This window comes from Balaenoptera borealis, assembly GCF_965194805.1.
Source record: "Balaenoptera borealis genome assembly, chromosome: 13".
In the NCBI taxonomy this organism is placed as follows: domain Eukaryota; kingdom Metazoa; phylum Chordata; class Mammalia; order Artiodactyla; family Balaenopteridae; genus Balaenoptera; species Balaenoptera borealis.
Window position 1 is genome coordinate 52,522,458 of NC_138870.1, and position 21,644 is coordinate 52,544,101.

At 46.8% G+C, this 21,644-nt stretch overlaps 1 protein-coding gene and 1 long non-coding RNA gene across 4 annotated transcripts in view; both read right to left on the reverse strand.

Annotated features, from left to right (window-relative positions):
- Positions 1–21,644, reverse strand: part of LOC309609612 — a 526,119-nt gene that overhangs the window by 83,745 nt on the left and 420,730 nt on the right. The gene's annotated exons all lie outside the window — the stretch shown is intronic.
- The window catches only part of PPM1H (protein phosphatase, Mg2+/Mn2+ dependent 1H), a 275,787-nt gene that overhangs the window by 36,359 nt on the left and 217,784 nt on the right, over positions 1–21,644 (reverse strand). For 2 of the 3 annotated variants that reach the window (XM_082351253.1, XM_082351251.1), the window contains exons 7-8: positions 8,831–8,894; positions 5,257–5,364 (exon numbers count right to left, since the gene is read on the reverse strand). In XM_082351253.1, the coding sequence (XP_082207379.1) occupies positions 5,257–5,364; positions 8,831–8,894 (172 nt within the window). The remainder of the gene's footprint in view (positions 1–5,256; positions 5,365–8,830; positions 8,895–21,644) is intronic. The other variant, XM_082351252.1, reaches the window with a different exon arrangement.

Genomic DNA, 21,644 nt, shown 5'->3' on the forward strand with positions numbered 1-21,644 from the left:
CTGTGCACCAATATTGTTTTTTTATGAATTGGCCAGACTGCAGAAAGTACACAATACAGTAAAACATGCTCATTCCCAAAACGGGATTTTGGCTTGGGGCATGAAAAGCTACTGAGAATCAGAAGACCGTAAACGTTCAGAAGTCAACCTGAGATCTTAAATATTGTTCATGTTTTCATGGGAGACAACAGGGGAGTGTCAAACAAGATAGTCATTCTTCTCTGCACATGAAAGTGAATACTGGGAATCCCCTGTAAGTGCAAAGGCTTCCAGAAGCCAGTGGATAAGGAAGACTAATGTTTTTACTGACCATCTCCGACCATGTACCAGACCTTGTGCCACGCAATTCCACAGATGTTCTCATTTGTTTTTCCCAGCACCTTGTCAATCTAGGCATTTCCACCCCACCTGCAGGCAGGGGGAAAGCAGGCTGAAAGAACTTGTAGAGGTCACAGGTAATGCCGGTGCTAGGGAGGGAGTTCAGATACTGGAGCCTAAGGTCTTCCTTCTTTCAGAGAAGCCTGTTTCAGATGAAAGAAAAAAATAAAATCTAGATGAAGAGAACCCAGAATGACCTAAATGAGTGAGCTGGAGTCACAGAAAACAGCTGACAGGAATCCTGAACACCAAGGAGAGGAAAAATGAAGCCAAGAGAAAATCAGGCTCCTTGTGGTTCAGTCTGGCAGGGGCGGGAGGAGGGGGGACTGCTGAGTTGATGGGGTTGGCTTTGCAAACCGGCCCCCAGACAGAAAAAGACCTCATTCTTCCAAGAGCCTGAAAGGGGCCTAAAGTCAACAGCACAGTCCTGGAGTAGAGGCCAGAAAGCGAGAAAGACATTAAGAGGAATCCTAGCTCTAGGGAGGGCCTGTCACAGGCCAGAAAGGGGTGCGGAGTAGAGAACATCTGGAGGTTTAGGCTGCAGGCCTGGGCCGCGCTGTCTGAGGAATAGGTCATGAGGTGTGTGCTGGATGGGGTGGAGAACAGCTGGAAAAGAAGGTGCAGAGTGACTCTGAATTCACAAATCCTCTCCTTCTCCACTTGAACTCTAGGGTGATACACAAATGCTGAACAGCGATGAGCTTCATTGAGCGAGAGGATGGGAGACCTGATGCGGGTGTTTCCCTTACGGAGGAGAGGCTCCAGTTACACGGGGGAATGATGCCGTGGACCAGGGGAGGGTCAAAACGCTTCCTACGCTCGGCGGACAGACCCGCGCTGGGTTGATGGGGGCCTCCTGTGGAATTCAGTTCTCGGCCAGAGATTCCCTACCTTCGACCTGGGAAGATATGTGGGAGGCTCAGCAAACCTGGCGGCCGCTCTTTGGGTTTGGCAAACTCGAGATTTTTCCAGTGCCTTGTGTTCAGCAAAACCAAAAATGTGTTTGGCTAGAAACGCTTCTCTTAATTTTTAAACCCCTGTGCATTTTTTACGTAAATTTGATCCACATGGTTTTGATTTATTTTTATTTAACTCATCAAGTCAAATTAGGAGCTACAATGATGAATGGGAACAATGCTGATTTCCAAGAAGATTTTTGAGCCTTTTTTCTTAGAACTAAATCACATTCCACACAACCCCCCCACACACACACATACCCCACTTCCTTGCGACTGTTAAAACTACCAGCCTGAGCTGAGTTTGAAATTTAGAACCCAAATGTGAAATAAAGATCCATGCTTGGCAAAGATGAAGCGTAGCAGGGGAATGTTCTTAGGAAGTCACGGTTAGAAAGCCAGGGTAGGCTTGGGGTGCAGGTGGGGGAATAAAGGCAGCAAGGGAGCCAGTTATTCCTTATTAGATGGTTTAAATAAATTTAACCCGGCTTTGTGGGCTCCCAACAGAAGCCCCCTAGCTGTTTCTCCAGGGTCTGACTTTATCACTGCCACCCAGGGAAAAGGAGTTTCTGCCCCAAGACTGGGGATGTGGGGTTTCCCTGTACCCATCTTTTCTTCTGCACTCCTGCATCAGAGCTGATTCAAGCTGCTCCCCCCTCTTCCCTCTAACCTTCCTCCCCCTTTCCTGGCTCTGGCTAAGGCCTCTCCATCTGGAAGCATTTAAAATGTACAACAATTTTAATCTCGTGCAAAAGAATCTTGAGATTTACACTACATACCCATTAAGCTAAATTATAGGTGCACAATCTCATTTTGCACAATTCTGTCTGGCCTAGGGTGGCACACACAGAAGGCCAGTCCTGTCTTTCCCAATTACTTTTTCTACCACACCATCATTTTCTACAACTGCAGTCTGAGGCCGGCCGTATTTCTGAGGAACTCTGGCCACTAAGGTCCCAAGACAGAGGTACTCTCTTCAGAGCCCCTTGAAACAGTACTCAGTGGGTCCCTTCAACACTACCCAAAAAGATTTCCTTGAACTCAGCTTCCCTCTCCTACAAGAGCCTGATCGAATTGGATAAACTTGAGTACAAGGATCATCTTGTTAGTTAATAACTATACAACCATGGGGGAGTTAATTTACTTCCTTGGATCTCAATTTCCTGGTCTGTAAAATGGGTATAAAAACCATACACACCTCACAGAATTGTTGTGAGGATTAAATGAGATGCTGCACGTTAAAAAAAAAAAAAAAAAGTATATTGTCCGGCCCAGACTTCCAGACAGGTGACATGAAGTTTCTAATCAACCAACTGAGATTTTTCATCAGTCCTCGGGGACTCTGCCATGCTGGCCCAAGTTTTAAACCTACAGTCTTTTCTTGGGATCCACAGTAGCACAGTGATTGGAAGATCTATAACCTAACTGCATAGAGATGATTCTTCTGAAAACCAAACCAAACTTCTCACTTTATATAGAAAATGTGTGTGTGTGTGTGTGTGTGTGTGTGTGTGTGTGTGTGTGTGTGTGTGTGTGTGTGTATGGGGGGTGGGGAGGGTGAGAAGGTTTTCACTCTCCTTTAAGGAGCAAAATGGTTAATGAGTGTTTCCTGAGAAGTCCTCACCCCCAACATAGTCACACTTTACCTGTGTGTTTTGTAAACTAGAAAGGTGACAGTACCATTTAATATGCCTGATAAATGCCTCCCTCCCAAGGGGGAAAATATAGACGTCCATGAGTCTAGTATTGGCTTGGCCAAAAAGTTCGTTCGGGTTCTCCATACGACGTTCTGGAAAAATCTGAACGGACTTTTTGGCCAACCCAATATTTATTGGTTTTCTCTGGCCAGGAGGAGTTTCAGCAGTAATTCAGGGATCCTTCTGTGGGCCAGAATAGAGGGAGCAGGGATCCGCCAACTTCCAGGGAACCTTGGACACTTTTATATCATCATGGTTCTTACCATGCAGAATTGCTATGAAGGCGAAAAGAGAGACATCTGCAGATGGTAATTATTATTTCCACCAAGCTGACCTCACTTGACATCCTGGGTGATATCAGGAAATGTGCGTATCTTCCACGCCTGCTGTTTACTAGAGATTTCCCTCTCTTAACCTCTTAACCTCCTGTGGCTAGATCTATTTTAGATGTCAGCCTCAGCAATAAGGGACTCTACAGGAACTAGCCCTGCTCACAGCCCTGCCAAAGGGGTAGGCCTGGGTGGCTGATGGTGCCCATCGCTGGCTCTGGAGTGGACACAGTCTACAGGCTGGGAAGTCACTTGTGACCTCGTAGAAAAGGTGAGTCGGGCCAATGAGATTCCTCTCTGGGAACGTGCAGCTGGGGGAGTCAGAACCTGGGCTGTCTGGTGGCAGAGACATATGCAGCGTGGCTGGTCTCAGGGCTGCCTGGGTTCCAGAGCCACCTTCGCTCCCATAAAGCCTGGCTCTTCAAGGGTTCTTCTTGTGGACCCCCATAAATATCTCTTCCGACATTATTAAAATAAACACCTCCTTTTTTTGAGTCAGCATGAGTGGGTTTCTGTTTCCTCCAACAAAAAGAGCCTTCGCTACAAACACAGCACCCACCCTTGGGAAGAACATGCAGATGGAGCTATGTCTAAACATTCAGGGCATTTCCCGTGCGAGGCACCGTTTCAACAGTTCATTACACGGTATGCAGATACCGCTGGTTCCCGACTCACCCCTCCCTGGCTCTCCTCTACTGTACAAATTGCAAACATTTCTCTCACTCTCCCAACCTCCTTTGCTGCTAGGAGCGGTCATGTGACAGTTTTGGCCAGTGAGATGCAAGTGAATGTCTACTGGGACAGATAGGCTGTACCCTCCTTCCTGCCTTGCATGAAAATGTTATGTTTGGGGCTGCTGTCACCATCTTGCAAGTACGAAGGAAAAAAAGCAGCAGAGGTGTCACCCCTGGCACACTGGAGGTGCTGCACCAACATGAACAACCACCAAATTCCAGCCTCCTTGATATTTCAGAAAATATACCCCTAAACTACTGTTACTTAGAGCTTTCTATCACTTACAAACAATATCTTTTCTAAATGATACACCTTGAAATAGAACTTGACATTGTTTCCTGTATTATAAGAAAAATGATTTTTTAAACCAAATATATGACAACTTGTTTTTCAGTTAACTTCTCTAAACATCAACTGAATGACATCAGCTTTCTAGGCAATTAAAAATCTAAGAGGGGACAAAGTATATACACGAACCACCATGCCACAAGGCAGAAAGTGAAAACGCTGTAAGAGGCAGCTGCTCTACGTGTATCTAGAGTAGGAGGAGACATGACTTCTGGTTGGGGGAGGGGAAAGCAGGAGGAGCATTTAAGTAAAACTCTAGAGAAAAAAGAGAATTCAGATGTTTGGAGATGGGGAGGAAGGGCATACGAGGCAGACAGCATGGTTTGAGCAAATATGGGAAACTGAAGGTCACGTACAAAAAATAGCAAGTTCATTCTGGCTGGCGTAGGGGAACAAAGATCAGATTTTTTTTTTTTTTAAGTTAGACCAAATTATATAACAAGCCTTGAATGCCAAGTGAAGGAGTTTGCGCTTTAGTCTCTGAGCCTTGGGGTGTTGTTGAAGGTTTCTGAGCAAACAGGTGTCAAGAGTAGTTGTTTAGGAAAATTGGCCTGATGGCAATATGTGGGCTGGACTGAGGAGGCAAGGAATGCCACTAGGGGCTGTGCAGCCGTCTGGGCGGGAGGCCACGAGGGAGGAACCAGCACAGTCAAAGTGAGAATGGAGTGGGGAAAAGAAACAGACTCGAGAGACACTGCAGAAGTACATGTGACACAAGTTGGCTACCGTCTGGATATGGGGTGTGAGTCATGGGAAGAACAATGTAGAAAACATGTTCTGGTACCGAATAGAAACGAACACCTCATGCGGTACCTCTGGCGCTGAAGACAGGAATGGCTTTATGCAGATGTTGGAGTCATGCACCTTCAGGTCATGGTCCCCAAGTCCCCTGGTCACTCCAATAGTCGCCATTACTCGGGCCTAGGAGTATAAGCAGAGGGTCGTCAGAAACACACACACACAGAGAAAGTATTCCCACCACAGTGTAGCTGCCACGGGCTAAGAGAGAAGCAGTCATTTTTCCGGTTCTTCCTGCCCCTCTCCATGCCCCTGGCTGCTAACTTCTGTGGGTACTTGTTTCCAAGGAAGGGCCCACCAAGGTCACTTGCATACTTGAGGAGTGGCTTTTCTAGCAATTATCTTAATTCTAATGGACTGCTGCTGTCTCATTTCAGATTTCTTTTGCAGAGACTGGAGGGAAGGGTGTCCAATAAACTAAATACATCTGTGATGTCTACAGCTACTGAAATCAATTCAGACCAAATCCAACCATCTGCCCATCCCCCCATCCAGCCATCCACCCACCCATCTGCTATACACCCATCCTTCAAGTATTTACTGAACACCTGCTACGTCTCTAGTTCTGTGATAAAAGATGTAAAAACGTCAGAGGCAGATCCTGCCCACCCAAAGCTCATATATTACACTTTATGGCTGGAGAAAACAAACCATTAGCAACTCTATAACCTGTCCTGCTAACATCTTCACAAATTCCATCTGGGTGGAAAGGAACATGATGTCACTTTGCTGTAAATACACACAGAGACCTTATAGCTGAGACCACACCATCTGTAGCTTTCTCTACGTGGTTGTCCAAATGCTTTAAGGAAGCAATACGATTAAACTAATGCCTACACTGTCAGACCAATGATCTCCTGGGAGGCCACAGATTTGATTTACCCAAACCTTTATTGAGCACCTACTATGTGCATACACCATGCTGTGGGGGGACAAATATCTAAGGCCTGGTCTCTCCTACAAAGGAACTTGGTAAGGGAGGCTAAGAGGTACATGTCTAATTAACAACATATGGAATATGGCTGAGTGCTGAAAGACACATGAACAATGGGTTGTATGAGTTCAGAGGAGGTAAAAATTCTACTAAGAAGCTTCCCTGGAGCAGGGGGCACTACATTTTTGTGCAGAAGGATATCCAGCATCAAGACAGGTAAACACAGAGGGCTGGAGTGACAGGCATTCTGGGTGGACTGACCCCCACTGCTCTAACACCTGGATTAGCGACACTATACCTGGTGTAGCGTCATCGTTCAAAGACCTGAACTTGAATCCTCGTTCTAATGCTTGGGTAATAAGAATAACTAATAAACGCTAAGACATGAATCTAACACATTACCATATCCTCATCCTACTTTCCCCCAAAAAGCTGTGGATTTTGGAGCTGGTTTCACATCAGAAGGCGGGCAGGTTTACAGTCGAGTGGAAATGAAACCGTAACACATATTTCAAAGGCAAGAATCAAAGGGGGTGAAATGCAGACACAGGAATGTGAACCTGGGGACCTCTGATCTGGCACTGCTCTGCTGGGGGCCTGGCCCAGCTCCCTTCTAGCTGAGACGCGTTCAGCTCTAAACGTGGACATTCTGAGTCCCTCATAGCCGTTCTGCTCTCTTTCCTGCTGTGGCACCTTCTCTGGTTGGATGTTTTAGTCCAAAGAAATCTGATATTTCTGCTAGTTACTGAACTTGTTTACATGTCCCACACAAGTCCTTCAAAGCATTGGCAGAAATCAAATGAAAAGTAACAGCAGTGAAAAGTATTCTGAAACTTCTGGGGAGGTGTGTGCAGAGAGGAAGGAGAAAAGCCCTGTAAAAGATCAAGACAGAACTGATGTGTTGTAAAGCTTTCTCCGGAGATCATGGACTCCTGGGACAGAGGGGGCATGCTACTTTGGTACAGGGCAGGCCTGGAGCAGACTGACGCCACAGTGGCTTTTAAATAGGTCAACAGGTACAATGACTGAACTTGTCAGCTACATATCACAGAACTGTCAAGCCCTAATTAACTGAAATGCTAGAGGAACATGATGTCCTGGTGAATTGAACTGTTTGCTGAACTGGGAAAACCCTTGCTCTTTTAAATCTTTTTGCTGATAATCTTTGAAGAACACATTTTTCCACTTTCTTGTTGTACCAAGGAGAGTACACTGAACATAACTGAATAGCTTATTAAATACTCATGCATTTACTGACGGCCTGCCATGTGTCAAGTACCAGGCTGGACAGGTACCAAGGATACAAAGGCAACAGGATGTGGTCCTGAGCTTACTGGGGCTCACTGGGTAGCAGCAGGGTAATACTGAGAATTTCAGCACCACAAAGAACTGCAGCTGTAGGCGTAGATCACTGGGCTGAGTGATGTGCATTGATGGTGCCCACTCTACACAAAGATACACGAAACCCTACCAAGAGTAGAGCTCTTCCCTGTCATGATTCTCAACCAGGGATGGGGCAAGTTAGTTTGGAAAATGATGCATTTATTGATCAAATCGTTGTGTGTCACTTCCCTCCATGAAATGTCTCCTTCCAGTGAAATCACTGCTGGGCTACACTGAGCCCAAAACCTAATCCTGTGTGTTCTCTTTCACACACACACACGCAAGCACGCATGCACATGCCCACACGTACACTCAAGTTCTGCCCATGAAGGCCTCCTTCGGTTTTCTTATGAGTCACTTCATCCTGATAAAAGCTATCAAATGCTGAAAAAAATTTCAGCCGAAGATTCTTTTCAATGTGACCACATTTTTCACTTCTAATTGGAACTCTCAGCGCCTAGTTGAAATGTATTCGTGTTTGGAGGGAGAATGCAATGATTCGGAAGGTGTTTGTTCTTCCTGGGAAATGGCTTCAAAGCTTCCTCATCTCTGCTCCAGGACTGCAGCCCTCTCCGGTCTCTGCTCAGAGACCACTTTAAGATCAACAGCCTTCCTCCAGCTCAGCAATGTTTGATTCTGACTGAGGCCCTGGGAGCTGGTGGTGGATGGTCTTTGCTATCTCCGCCTGGGATCTGGTCCATGTGATCCTATAGTGTAATCAGGGTGGAACTTCGGGTCCCCTTTCCAGGGGGCAAGTGGAGAAGCCACCTTGCAAAGCCTGAGCTTCCGTGGTGGGCTGTGAGGGCGCAAGAAGGAAGCAGAAGGCCATGGCTCAACATCTGGTACCACCCCTCGCCAGCCGCGTGACTGCCTGAGCAGTTTCAACCTCGGAGTCCCAGCTGCCTCATCTACCAAAGGGATATAAGACAGCCAGCTCTGCCTGCCTCGTGGCTTGTTGTCAGATACACAAGGAGATGATGTATGTGAAAGCGGTCGTGTTTAAACACTGTGAAAAAGTTATTCAAATGGATTGAGAAGGGGGATGTCATTTTCACCAAATTGACTTTAGTCCCTCATGCTCACCACCCCCGGCCCCCGACCCTGCCACTCCTTGGACCCTCAAGACAGGAGGCCTGAAGGATGATGGAGGGGATATTCTTTCAAGCTGTCAAGGCTATAAAATCGTGAGCTGCCGAGTGGAACACACAGATCACCACGGGCTCCGTGGAGACAGAGCCTTGTTCTCTGAGTCCGGGGCGGGCACGTGCCTACCTTCTTGCCTTCTCCATATATAAGGGGAAACTTCAAGTCATCCTCCTCAATGGTTTTGTATGCCCTGTAGGGGGATAAACAACATTAAAAAAAAAAAAAAAAAAAAAAAAGGTTTGCACTCAATTAGTGACCTGCTGCCCTGACACAGGCCGCCAGGTACTTTATTTTCCCTGAGACTCCGTCGGTCACCACACTGCGGATCTCTTTCTGTATGAACAGTCATAGTGTGTGTGTGTGTGTGTGTGTGTGTGTGTGTGTGTGTGTGTGTACGTGTACATATTTGAACGAACCAGAAAATACCAAGTCATTACAGCATTACAGGCTTGAAGAGAGACAAAACGAGCTGGCATATTCACAATTAGCGAGCAGGGGTGATAGGTTCCTGTCTTAAGCATTTAGTGTCCGTGCGGTAATGAAGATCCATCCCCAGCAACAGTGGCAGGATTCTTGTCATTAATCTGGAACCGAAAGAAACAGCAGCGCTCAGCGATGGATGGGGGGCGGTGAAACTGCTCCAAGAGCCAGTCCTCACCTTCGGGGGCTGTTTACGCCAAAGCAGCCTCGTGCTGGGACGGCTGGAGAAGGAATATTTAGAGCCTGCTTGACCTCAGCACGATATTCAAGGTTGGCAGAAAATCCTTTGTTTCACGATAGCTATTAAATGGCCATTCGACACACAGGAAGAAAATCCACTTCACGCGTCAATGGTTTATTCCAGACATGGTTGTCCAGATGCCACGACACACACAGCAGAGGCTGGCCAGGCTATGGTGAGCGAGCAAACGAAGGCCACGTCTCGCGATTTTGCTCACAAGGAAGTTAAAAAACAAACAAGCAGACGTGGTACCCAGTTACTAGCTGTATAACCCTGGGCAAGTGGCTCCACCTTTTCGGGTCTACGTTTCCTCATCTGTAAATGAGGATAATCACACAGGATGTGAAGAGCTTAGCACAGAGCCCGGCACTTAGTAAGTACTCAAGAAGTGGTAGCCATCGCTAGTATTTAGTAGAAAGCTAATACGTGGCACACCAGTCCCCCTTTCTGCAGAATGGGGACAACATTGCCTATTCAATTCCTCAGAGAAGTGGTAGGAAGACTAAGTAACAGATGGGGTAGGTTCTGCTAGGTTAGAGGCTAGAAGCAAGACGCTTTTCTCAACTAATATCTCCTGAGTGCATGAAAAAAAAATTAATTTGTGACGTGCCCCCTGGTCCTGGATATATCTAGGCAGCTGGGGAGTGAACCTGACATCAAATTTATGAAGGAGCTTGATATACAAAAGAATGCAACCCAATTGAAAAAGGGCTCAACCCCAAAGCTAAAGCAGGCACATCCTTATTTTCTAGGAAGTTATTTGGTTAAGTTCTTTCGCAGAGGGTAGAGGAACAGTGAAGTCTGGGCACTGGACGTGTCTGCGCCTGAGTTTAGCATTGCTTTCTGTACAGCCCTGGGCGAGTGGATAAGCCTCTCTGGACCTCAGTTTCCTCCTTAAGCAGAGAGGCCAAAAAATCCTGGGCTTGTTGTGAGGATAAAAATGGGCTGATGAATGTGACGAGCTTAGGAAGTATTTAGCCCAGTGCCTGGCACATGCTGAGAGCTTGATAAAAGCTAGTTGCTGCTGCTGCTACCGTCAAGTGGGCCCAGCGGTATGCCATGAATTGAATTTTCGAAAAAGGAACCATACTATTGCCTTCCCCCAAATCTACCAAATTAACACAAAGTGGAAATAGCTACTGTGATGTTTCTATACTCCCATGAACTATTTAAGACACTGTGGTATCCAAGTCACTTGGGGACCAAACAGAGCTATTATTAGAATGCACTCCGCTCGGGGATTGAATGAGTTTGTAGACCAGTGGTTCTCCGTCTTGGCTGCATATGGAATCACCTGGGGAGGCTTTAAAAATCCTGATGCTCAGGTCACATCCCAGAGCAATTAAATGTGAACTTCTGGGGATGGGACACAGGTACCAGGAATTTTTTTAAAGCTTCCCAAGTGATTCCAGCGTGCAGCCACGGTTGAGAACCACTACTGCAGACCCAAATCATTAGCTAACATTCAAAATCGGTTCAGCAATAAGCCCCCTGTCACCTTGACCCTAAAGACGACAGACTACATGGCTCAAGGGAAAGGGGGTAATGGCTTGAGAAAGGCTGCATAGTGGGCACAAGCAGGGCTTGGGGACCGAAGGGAGGAAGTGTGGAGAGTAAGAAGACAGGTTCAGACAGAGAGGAGGATGCAGTGGGGACGGTCCCCAGGGAGGGGCTGGGCCTGGAGATCCAGGCACAGAGTCTGGAATCACTCGTGAGGCAGAAGGTGGCAGCTCTAGAATCAAGGACTGGAAATTACTTAGAGCTCAGCGGAGACAGGCTAAGAGCACTCTGAACAAGCTTGAAAAGGCAGCAAAAAACTGTCCTCTGACTCTACCATAAGCCCAGGCAATCGAGTTCTCTCAGGGCAGAGAATTTCAGGAGAGTGAAGTCCGTGTCACCACAGCTCTGAAAGGCAAACACTCATCCTGGCGTTGTCACCCACAGGAACAAGACCACCACAAGTGCTAATATTACATTTTAGCCCCTGTTTCTTCATCTTCAAGAACAACAAAAAAATTGAAAATGGAAAAGACAGCTCTGGGAAAGAAAGGTTTATTCTGTTCCTGCCATGGTTGGTTTTCAATCAAATATGAGCCCCCTCCCCGCCCCTCCCCAACAAATGACCAGGGTGAATAGCTACAAATAAGAAGAGAACGCAGAGCACCTGCCCCCCGGCAGGCTTTCAGAGTCTGAAGCACAGATCATCACGTGACGGTAAGTGGACTTCCCGCCATGGTTAAAGTCTTAAATAACAAAGAACAAAATACTCAAGAGTTAAAACTGGTAACGTGATTAAAGACGGTGTAAATCAATGACAGCTAATAATAGTGACCTCAGCTGTAACTTACTGAACACCTTGTACAAGGCCAGACACTGGGCTGGGTATTTGCGTACCACGTCTAAAATCTCTCAAAGACCCTGCAGTGTCCCATCTGACAGATGAGGAGATCGAGGCCCAGAGAGGTTACGTTACTCTCCCGAGATCGTATCCCGTGTCAGCGGCCCTTAAGCTAAACTCAGACTGTCCCAGAAAACACACCAAAGAAATGTGATGTCAGGGTTTAGCTCTGCAGGTTTCTCATTCTAGTTGAAGAGTCTCAAATGAGACCATTATTGCCCACCTCCCAGTGGGTAAAAAGCAGGCAATGATGGGGAACTTTTGGCAGAAAAGGAAGGGGAATTTTCTGTGTGAGGCAAAAGAGCAAAAGGTGACCATGAGGGGACAAAACCAGCAGCTGTTCCCCAACACAGCCTACAGGGAAGAACACAGGGAAGTTGCAGAAGCCACCGCTTCCCAGGTCATTTTGCCTGTGGCCAAGGAGTCCGACGGAGTCCTCTCCCACAGACTGCAGGCCTCCCTCAATCTGTCTTGCAGCTTAAGGGGCCACCTCAGCTTCTGCTGTTCATATTACATCCGTAGTCCATGTCTAGGCTGTGGGCTTGAATCTGTACGCTTCCCAAGTGTCCTTGGCTTCCACTCCTCTCCGCTGGGGGAAGTGAGAGGATACGAGAGGTTGGAAGCTTGAGAGCTCTAGGACATCGACGTACTTAGGGCCTAAGATGAAGAGATAAAGTCTATTCCTTCACGTCAGATCTTACGGTTCCCGAAATCCTGATTAAATTTTTTTAAAAACTCCCCAAACAGGGAATTCCCTGGCAGTCCAGTGGTTAAGACTCAGCACTTTCACTGCCGGGGCCCGGGTTTAATCCCTGGCTGGGGAACCAAGATCCTGCGAACCTCGCGGTGTGGCCAAAAAACAACAACACCCCCCAGAAAAACCTCCCCAAATAGATTACTCACTAGTTTACAATAATATAACTGACCAGAGATCATATTCAAATAATTACTTGTTACAAGAAAGCAAAACTGAAAGGCTTAGGAAAGATATTTAGACTCTCATTTGGGGTCAATTCCTTTACGAATATTTATGAGGCCAACTGACACAAGGATGAGATGAGAAAAAAAAAAAAATGCAAGGCTTAAAAAGGGCTAAATAAATTAAAGGGCTTTCCCTAACTCCAGGCGGTATCCTCAGAAGTTTCCATTAAACATTTTTAAAAGTAAGTGTAATAGTTCCCCTTGCAGCGTTGATTCTGCAAAGCTGAAAAGACAAGGCACCATTGATCTGGACCCACTGGAAGGAGAAGCCCAGCTCTGGAAGAGACCAGAAGGCCACTAAGTTGGCTGTACCCCAAATGCAGGAATCCCTCCTTCAACACCCCTCACACTGGTCCTGGCCTCTGTCATCGAATGGGCTGCTGTAGATAGTCTTTGTCTGAGGAGTTTTACCGGACTAACTTTGCAGTGCCACTGGAGAACAGCCCTGGGAAATTCTTTTTTAAATTGACCCAGTCACCCATTGATGTGTTGGTCTGTCTTCTGGGAAAACATGAAAGAAATCTAGTCTTTCTTCTACTTCAGAGCTCTGCAAATATTTGAAGAGAGCTATCTCAAAGTTTCCTCTTTCCTAGTCTCATCAACTGTCCTTCACAGGACCTGAGGCACCATCCCTAACCATCCATTCAACCAGTATTTATTAACTGAGCACCAAATACTGCGCGAGGGGCCCTCTCGGAGCCTTCTAGTTTGTCGCAGTCCTCAAAGAATGGCACTCAGAACTGAAAACACTTAAGATGTGGTCCACAAAAGAATGAAATGATTACTTCTTTGATTTAGACCTTGCTCTTTTTTAAATGACTGTAGCTTATATTGGCGGTATGTGCAGGTACACGTCTCTGCATGGTTTAGGGTCATATAATGAAACAATGAGTGAAAACAAACAAGCAAAAAACCCAACCAAACAAAACCGCAGTCAGTCCACAAGAAAAAAGACTTGAGAAGGTTTCTTGACTCATCGTCTTCCTCTAAGTTTACACTCATGCAATGAATATTTTACTTTGAGTGGAAAACTCCATTGCCCTTATTATCTTGCTAGTTTCAATCCATCGTTCCAACCCACCAAGGGACATCTGAATCCATATCCTTTCATCCAAACAAATCAGCTCTCCTTCTATGCTATGTCACGTTAAATTTGATAACCAGCTCTGCCATCTTCATCCAGGTCATTGAAGAAAAAAAAAACAATGCTAAGCAGAACCAAGCCATTAGAGACCTTCCTCCAGGTCAACCTAACCAGACAAAGGGTATATCAATATTTTTTGAAGACAAGTGGATGAAAGTAAGTGCAATTTGAAAAATCGTGTTCTTGTCTGGTGGAAACACAGAAGACAGACTCAACAGCAGAGGGCAGACAATGAGATATCCATGTTTAAATTACTGGGTGGTGGGGCAGGGGGTGATTTAGGACTAAAAAAGCCTGAAGACACTGATCCAGAGAGACACTGTCCTCACGAATTTTAGACTCTTTGGGTGTAGCTCTCAGGCCATCTATGAAGCAACTGAACTGCTGTCCACACAGTATTTCTCCATCTTGTCCAAAGACTAAGAGAAGAAACCATCAACTTTCTCACAAAGTCAAAATACATCCATGTACACTATTGCCACGATCAACCAGCCTAGACACCCTATCAAAACGTTGGAGATTGCTAATTGAGCTTGACTTATTAGTGAACCCAAGTTGTTCCGCAGATTATACAACCTCCAGGGGATGCGGATCCTTCAAACTGCTCTCACTCCTAAGGCAAGAGAGAGGCACTGATTGCTCCCCCATCAGCCTGGCCCTTCCAGACTGCAGCTCTCCTTCTGCCCCTCCTCTGCTCCCACACCCCTCCCTCCCCTTTCAGGGCATTCTCCCACCTTCCCTGAGGACTTTGGTTTAGGTTTACAGATTGCTTTCCCATTCTTTCCCCTGCATGTTATTCTCAGCAACTTTACATGTTGTGATGGTGCTTCTGGAATCCTGACCTTACAACTCCTACCTACTTCCTGATGACCTTCTTCACTGCTCCCCATCAGCACCTGGTCACATGGGCTGCATCAAAAGCATCCTCTCCTCTGAGATTTGCACTCTAAGTCACCTCCCCTCTCACTCCTTTGCTGTGGCTCTCGGGCCAGGTCCCCCCCCACCCCACCCACTCGGTCCCGCCCTTCTAACTACCTTCTGGCTACTCTTGTTTCTGGATCCAGCCTCCACTTGTGGCAAATGTTTACAATATTTTTCTTGCTAACAGCTTAGAATGCCTCACCTTCTTGATCCTCTAGCAAGAAGGAAACACAACAAGAGTTGAGTATTTTGTTTATTCATGTCACACCATCTTCTTCGGCCTACAGCACTGCAATTGCCTCATCGGGCCTCCCTGCAATAATCTAGGCAAGAGAGGATGGTGCCACAGCTACAGTGACGGCAGTGAAGGTGTTGAAAACTGTTCAGTTTTGTCCTTTACCTCTATTCTCAGAGCAACCAGAGTAATTATTTTAAAATGTCAGATAACGTCATTACCCTACTCAAACCCTCCAATGGCTTTCCCATCATACTTGAAATAAAAGCCAAGTAATAAAATGACCTTCTTTAAAAATCACTCCCCACCCCCAAACTTCCTATTCCCCTTCTTTGCTTTCTTTTTCTTCAGGCATCTCCTGCCACCTAACATTTTAAGTATTTTACTTATTTTGTTTATTTTCTCGACTGCTCCCCTGTGCGCCCTGCCCCCCACTTAAGTTCTATGAGGACGGAGATTTTTGTTTTGCTACCTGTGGCATCCCTGGTACCTAAAAGACTGCTCAGCATATAATGAGTGCCCAATAGATGTTCGATTAAGTGAGCAAATCAGCGAATGCTACTTACTCCAGGCAGTGGCTTTATTCTGCCCTGTCATATTTTCTTGTTCTTTATGTATTCACAAAACAAAAGCAAAAAGTCTTGTTTTCAGTGGCTGCTTTCTAAGTCTCAGCCCATGCTCACTCACATGCACATCCTTTTCCTGCCCCGGTCTTGCCTGGCTGTGGGCTGCTCCTTGGAGTATACATTTTAGACACATTCACTGAACGTTTGAACTCAAGAGATACCCCGGCAGCCACAGTGATGTCTTTTCACCCTTCTGATGAGTAGCAATTATACGACTCCTCCTGGATGAACACGTCTCGTCTCTGTATCCATTTTGCAATTTTTACCAGAAAAACCTTTGCTTGTATTTTCAGACTGGCCGAGAGGCCTGCAAGCACATCTTCCACAGCCATTTCTCTTTCCATCCACAGTCATCACTCCTCGGCTTAAAATTCTCCAGTGGCTTTCTATCATCTTAAAATATAACCCAGCGATGAGGCCCTCCATGGTCTGATCTTTGACACTGCTCTGACATCTTTTATACTCTGCCACGTGCTCGGGACACTAGCTTTCTTCCTGTTTCTTCAACGTGCCACGGGGGCTCGTCCTTCCCTCTTCCTGGGCCATTCTTCCTCCAGACCTCACAGAGCCGGCTCCTGGCCATCCCGCAGAGCGCCTTCTGCAACCGCTCGTCTAAAAGTATGGTGCTGGGCTTCCCTGGTGGCGCAGTGGCTGAGAATCCGCCTGCCAATGCAGGGGACACGGGTTCGAGCCCTGGTCTGGGAAGATCCCACGTGCTGCGGAGCAACTGGGCCCGCGAGCCACAACTACTGAGCCTGCGCGTCTGGAGCGTGTGCTCCGCAACGAGAGGCCGCGATAGTGAGAGGCCCGCGCACCGCGATGAAGAGTGGCCCCCGCTCGCCGCAACTAGAGAAAGCCCTCACACAGAAACGAAGACCCAACGCAGCCAAAAATAAATAAATAAATAAATAAATAATTTTTATAAATAAATAAATAAATAAAAGCATGGCGCTCCCTGCTCTTGTCTCAGCTCTGCAAGGTACTTAACACAGCACAGTTGGAAACTACCGTATTTATTAATTGACTCATTCTGCCTCCCCCTCTAAAACATTAGCTCCATGCAGCCAGGGATTTTGTCTTATTCACTGTTCTATCCTCATATCGACAACCGTGCGGGCACATTGTGGATGTAAAGTAGATACTAGCTAAACGGATGAATACATGAATAAAGGCTGCCACCTCCTCTTTAGCACACGCTTCCCCGCTCATTTTTCCTTAACAGCAAGCTTTTCTGGGGCTGAAATTTGGGGTTGAGTTCCATCAGTGATACCTTGGATTTCTGTTTACTCCATTATATTAAAATTTTAGGTTCCCTTTTATCACCAATACGTATTTGTAGATAGTCATAAAGTTATAAAAATGGCGTTTATGATCTTCTTGCTTATCGCTTTCTCGTGATAATTCCTAGGCGTCACCTCCAGAATGGTAGCTTTTGGTGCAGTGGTTCTCCAGGGTCTACGGTGTTACCTAGACAATTTTCTTCTTCCATATTAACTCAGGCGAAAGTCTACTTGGGAAGGCAAGTCCCCACTTAAGAAAGTTCTTTCTCATCTTTGCTGGATTCCTCCATTCCCAGCCACAGCCCCCGCTCTGACTTCGTAACCCACAGGCCAGGGACCCAACGTTCATGATTTGGCACCATCCACATAGATCACTTCCCATGCTCTCCCTTCTCTCCTAAGTCCTGACTTTTAACTAGAAAGAGGGATGGAAATAGCACTTGCTTCCCTAAGTCTTAATTTCCTTGGTGGGACTTCAAAGTCATTTAAGAAGAATGTGACCCCTTCTGAGGGTTGTGATGGACCCTCTTCCTTCGGGGACTGCCTCATCTTGATCATCCACTCCTGCGGTTCCAGTGACACACACCAGTGAGTCACATTCTTCCACTCGCTGACCTCTCGACGTGGCCTTGGACGGCTCTCCTCCCCTGGGAGTCTTTCTTCCTGGATTCTCCCCGCCTGGCAGAGTCCACTGCGGGCGCAGAGTCAGAGGTTCTGAAGTCACAGCTGAGTCCTCACGTGGACTTGCTGTGTGAACTTGGCAAAGTCCCGCAACCTCACTGCATTTGCTTCTTCAGCTGCCTTTCTTCACAGAAGTTTCCAAGGATTAAATGCAAATATGTCTGGGAAAGTCCTTTGTGAAGAAGGATAAGGTGCTATTTAACTCTAAGTTGTGGCTATTACAGTCTTAGGAGCGTCCCTCATCACTGGGGAGGTAGAGCACAGATAACCGGTCCCCACAGGCAGGAGGACAGCACATTCCCCCAGGAAAACTGCTTCCTGCTGAACCCCCGAGACACCCCAATTCATACTTTTTCTACTGCCGCTAGTGATACCAAAGCATGAAGGAGAGCACCTGTGCAACTTTCATCTGGAAAGGTCTATGGTTCCACCAGAAAGTGAAGACTCAGAGACTCAGAAGGGTATCTCCGAGCTAATAATCTAAAGGGGGTGCTTTGGGGTTGGCCTGAAATAGTCATAAATGGAGAATCTTCCCCTCTCAGCTAGAAGCTCAGCGCCCTTCTAAGAGGGAGGTTAAGCCCCAGGAAGTCTCGTTTGCCCAGACAGACACTAAGTCCTAGGCAGACAGAGGCACATCTCAGAGGGGCTGAGCAGGTTTGGATGGAGGATGGTAGACAGAGTGTCTCAGGCTCTGGTCCCCATCTCTGGCTTCTAACAACCAAATCTCAACAGAAGCCTGAATCCCAGGAGGCCTGGGATGAAACATCACCGAGGCCTGGCTGGTCAGGAACAGACACATGCCGAGAGCCCAAATGCTACTTGTGGCTTTTAAGAGCTTGGCATGACCTCAATTAAGCAATTCACAGAATCCGCAGAGGCTCTCCCACCAACTCAGCTCTCTCCACACCCATCCTCCCCCAGACCTTCCTGGAAAAAGCAACGCGGGATTGGCAATCACCTCATTCTTCCTTTTTCCTGCCAGCCCTCTGTATTTGCAAAGGAGTCGAGCCCAAAGCCTAACCACAGAGCTCAGAAAGTGGAGGCTGCTTCCTGCTCCTGGAGATGGCCCTGCAGTGGGCGGCCCATGCCCCCCTCCTCGCTGTATGAATATCTGTGCTTGCGTTTCCTTTAAGGCAACACAAGATTTTGGTACTTTGTCAGGTCTGACTCTTATTTTTTTAATGCCTTCTTGTAAGAGGCCCCTTTTCCTGGTTTCAAAGATTCACAGTTAAGAAATTCCCCCCAAATTTCTTAAATTTGTCTTTGGATGAAATCTTAATATGCTGGAAAAGTGTCCCCCAACTGTCAGGGAGGGTGAATGTGAGCCAAACTTAATGAGGTCAGGCTCAAGTCGGAGCCAGGGAGTAAGGCTGAGAGGCCGCGCTCGGGGCCCCAGGGTGAGTAGCAAGAGGCTAAGAAACATCCCCTACCCAGCAGGTAGGCTGGGGGTTAGGAGTATCTTCTCTGACACAGGCTCACCACTGTATATACAAGCAGGCTTTCCTTAGTTGTAGATCTGAGTTTTGAGGGATGGGGTCATATTTTGATGCACTGGGTCCCTGGATTTATGTGCCAGGAGTTGTTGTCAATGGGTATCTTAATTACTGGATTCCTGGGAAAGTCCCCCTGTGAGGCCAAGCCTCCACCAACAAATGCCACTTTATTTTCTCCTTTTGGTCCTTGGGCTGTCGTTTAAATTAGTTGGAAGCCTGCAGGCCCTGAGCTATACACAAGTTGGTGCGCTGGTGCTAATACAGTGCAACAGTCTGGATTCAGGCACGAACAGCATGCTTGAACTGTAAGAGTGTGATTACTGTTTGGTGATGTAACTGAAGAGAGCTGGCAGGTACCGTGCAGCCCAGCTTGTGTACGGCTGGCTGTGATGAGAGAAACCAGTGGAAGGGGAAACCTTCCGGCCCTCTCTGCAGGAAAACTTTTTTTCATAATGGGGGGCAAGCTCTGTTCCTGACATTGCCGTTGCCCTTGAGGAAACACCGCCCCCCCCCCCCCCGCCGGCACCCATTAGTAGGGCCGACCCACAAGCCCTGGGAAAATGCCTACCTCTCCCCTTCCTCCCGTCAGCATGCCTGGACCAGAGCCCGCCTGGCGTTCTGCGAGTGGTAACCATGCCTCTCTTTTGGCCTAAACACTCCTCTTCCTACCGCCAGGCCTCTGGTGGCGGCGAGACGCAAAGGGCTTGCGTTCACGTCACTGGTCCATGTCCCCTGGGAGCATCCGCTGGGTCGGAGCAGAGGTTTCACACTCTGTGACTTTCAAAGACACATATCAATCTTGTTAACCCAGTGTACACCCACACACACCTCAAAAAACAATATTTATGTTTACCATGTGATATCCACTTTGATATTTTCTTTTCTCCCTGTGCAACTTAATGTAAAATGCACATCTCCATACACCAAACTCTCCATACACCAAACTGATTGCACAACCCCCAAATGGGTCCCCACTCACAGTTGGAAATGTGTAGAAAGGAATTTGGATAGCTGCTCCTGGTAGCTCCACATCAGGAGATCAGGCTTTGACCAGAGATGAGAGCAACGGGTTCTACCAGATTCATTCGTGAATACTTACTGAGCACCTACTACGTGCCAGGCACTTGCACAGGTGCTGGGCATATGGAGTTAAATAAAGTAAGGGTCATCTCTTGACTCACGGGCCCAAGGTGAGCAGTGGGAAAGGATTCACATGGAAAAAAATGCTTTGAATCAGTCTTTTGAAAATATAATCAATCAGGTACACGTGCAAAACAGAACAAATAATATTTCAGGACAAAACATTCTGGATGACTTTTAGGGAAATTTCAGATTTGGAAATGATTTCTGATTCAGTATCCACTTGGTGTGCATTAGCACTTGGCTAGGAGAGCTTCATATTCTAATCAATAACATTTAGATCTCCCACAGGTATGAATCAGAGATCCTTGTTTTATGAGCACACGAATATGGAATGATTTCTGCTTCCTCAGGGACCATTCATTCTGAAACAAACATGAATTTCATTGACATCGGCCTTTATGTCCTATGAGACCAAGTCAATATATACGGATCAGGAAATAACCAAAATTGACCCCATATCCATGAGTGGTGGGGAGAAAACAGCAAACTGTTTGCTACAAAGAGGGTTTTACTGCAGAGGCCAGTTCCTCCATGCTGGTCTTGCAGCCCTGCCTCACAAAGATTCTCTCTCTGGTCATGTAGATATTTGTAGCCCAGAGCACCAAGTCCTACAGTTATCCCCTGGAAGAAGCACTTACACACTGGGGCTCTAACCTATGCTACATCCTTTCAATATTTCCATTCAAGTGCCCTTGAACAGGTAACATCACACTAGGCCGAGCTCAAGTATCTCAGAGTAAACACCAATGCTTTTTCAAGTCTTCTTTCTTAAAAAGCGATGAGAATTTTGCATAAGCACACACACACAACATTTATTTCAAAGCTCAAAAATATCTTCCTCCACCCCCAAATCTTCAGTTGAATTAGATGCTTATCCTGTAGATGACTATACTCTTCCGGAATCCTCAGCTAACACCCACATTACTCGAGACCCCGGGGTAAGAAGCACGGGCCTGGGGTGAGGGCTGCCAACACTTCCAGTGGGGGGAACGTAGCACTCTCGGCTCCTGCCTCAGGGTGGCCCTACTGCTTTAGATGATGGACTGCAAAGGCAGCAAGTGTGAAAGCTTGCACCATCACCTCACCCCTAACACTTACGGAATTCTAATATACCCAACGTTTATTGTGCACTTGCTTCGCTCTAGGCACTGTTCTAAGCGCTTATATTTTTAAAACTTAGATGATTTTTTAGAACAACCTTTTAAGACAGGTATTAACATGAACCCCATTACACAAGGAAAGAAAATGGAGGTCACACCGCTAGGAAACAACAGAGGTTAAGCTCATTTCCAGGTCTGCAGCAAAGTGCATTGTGCT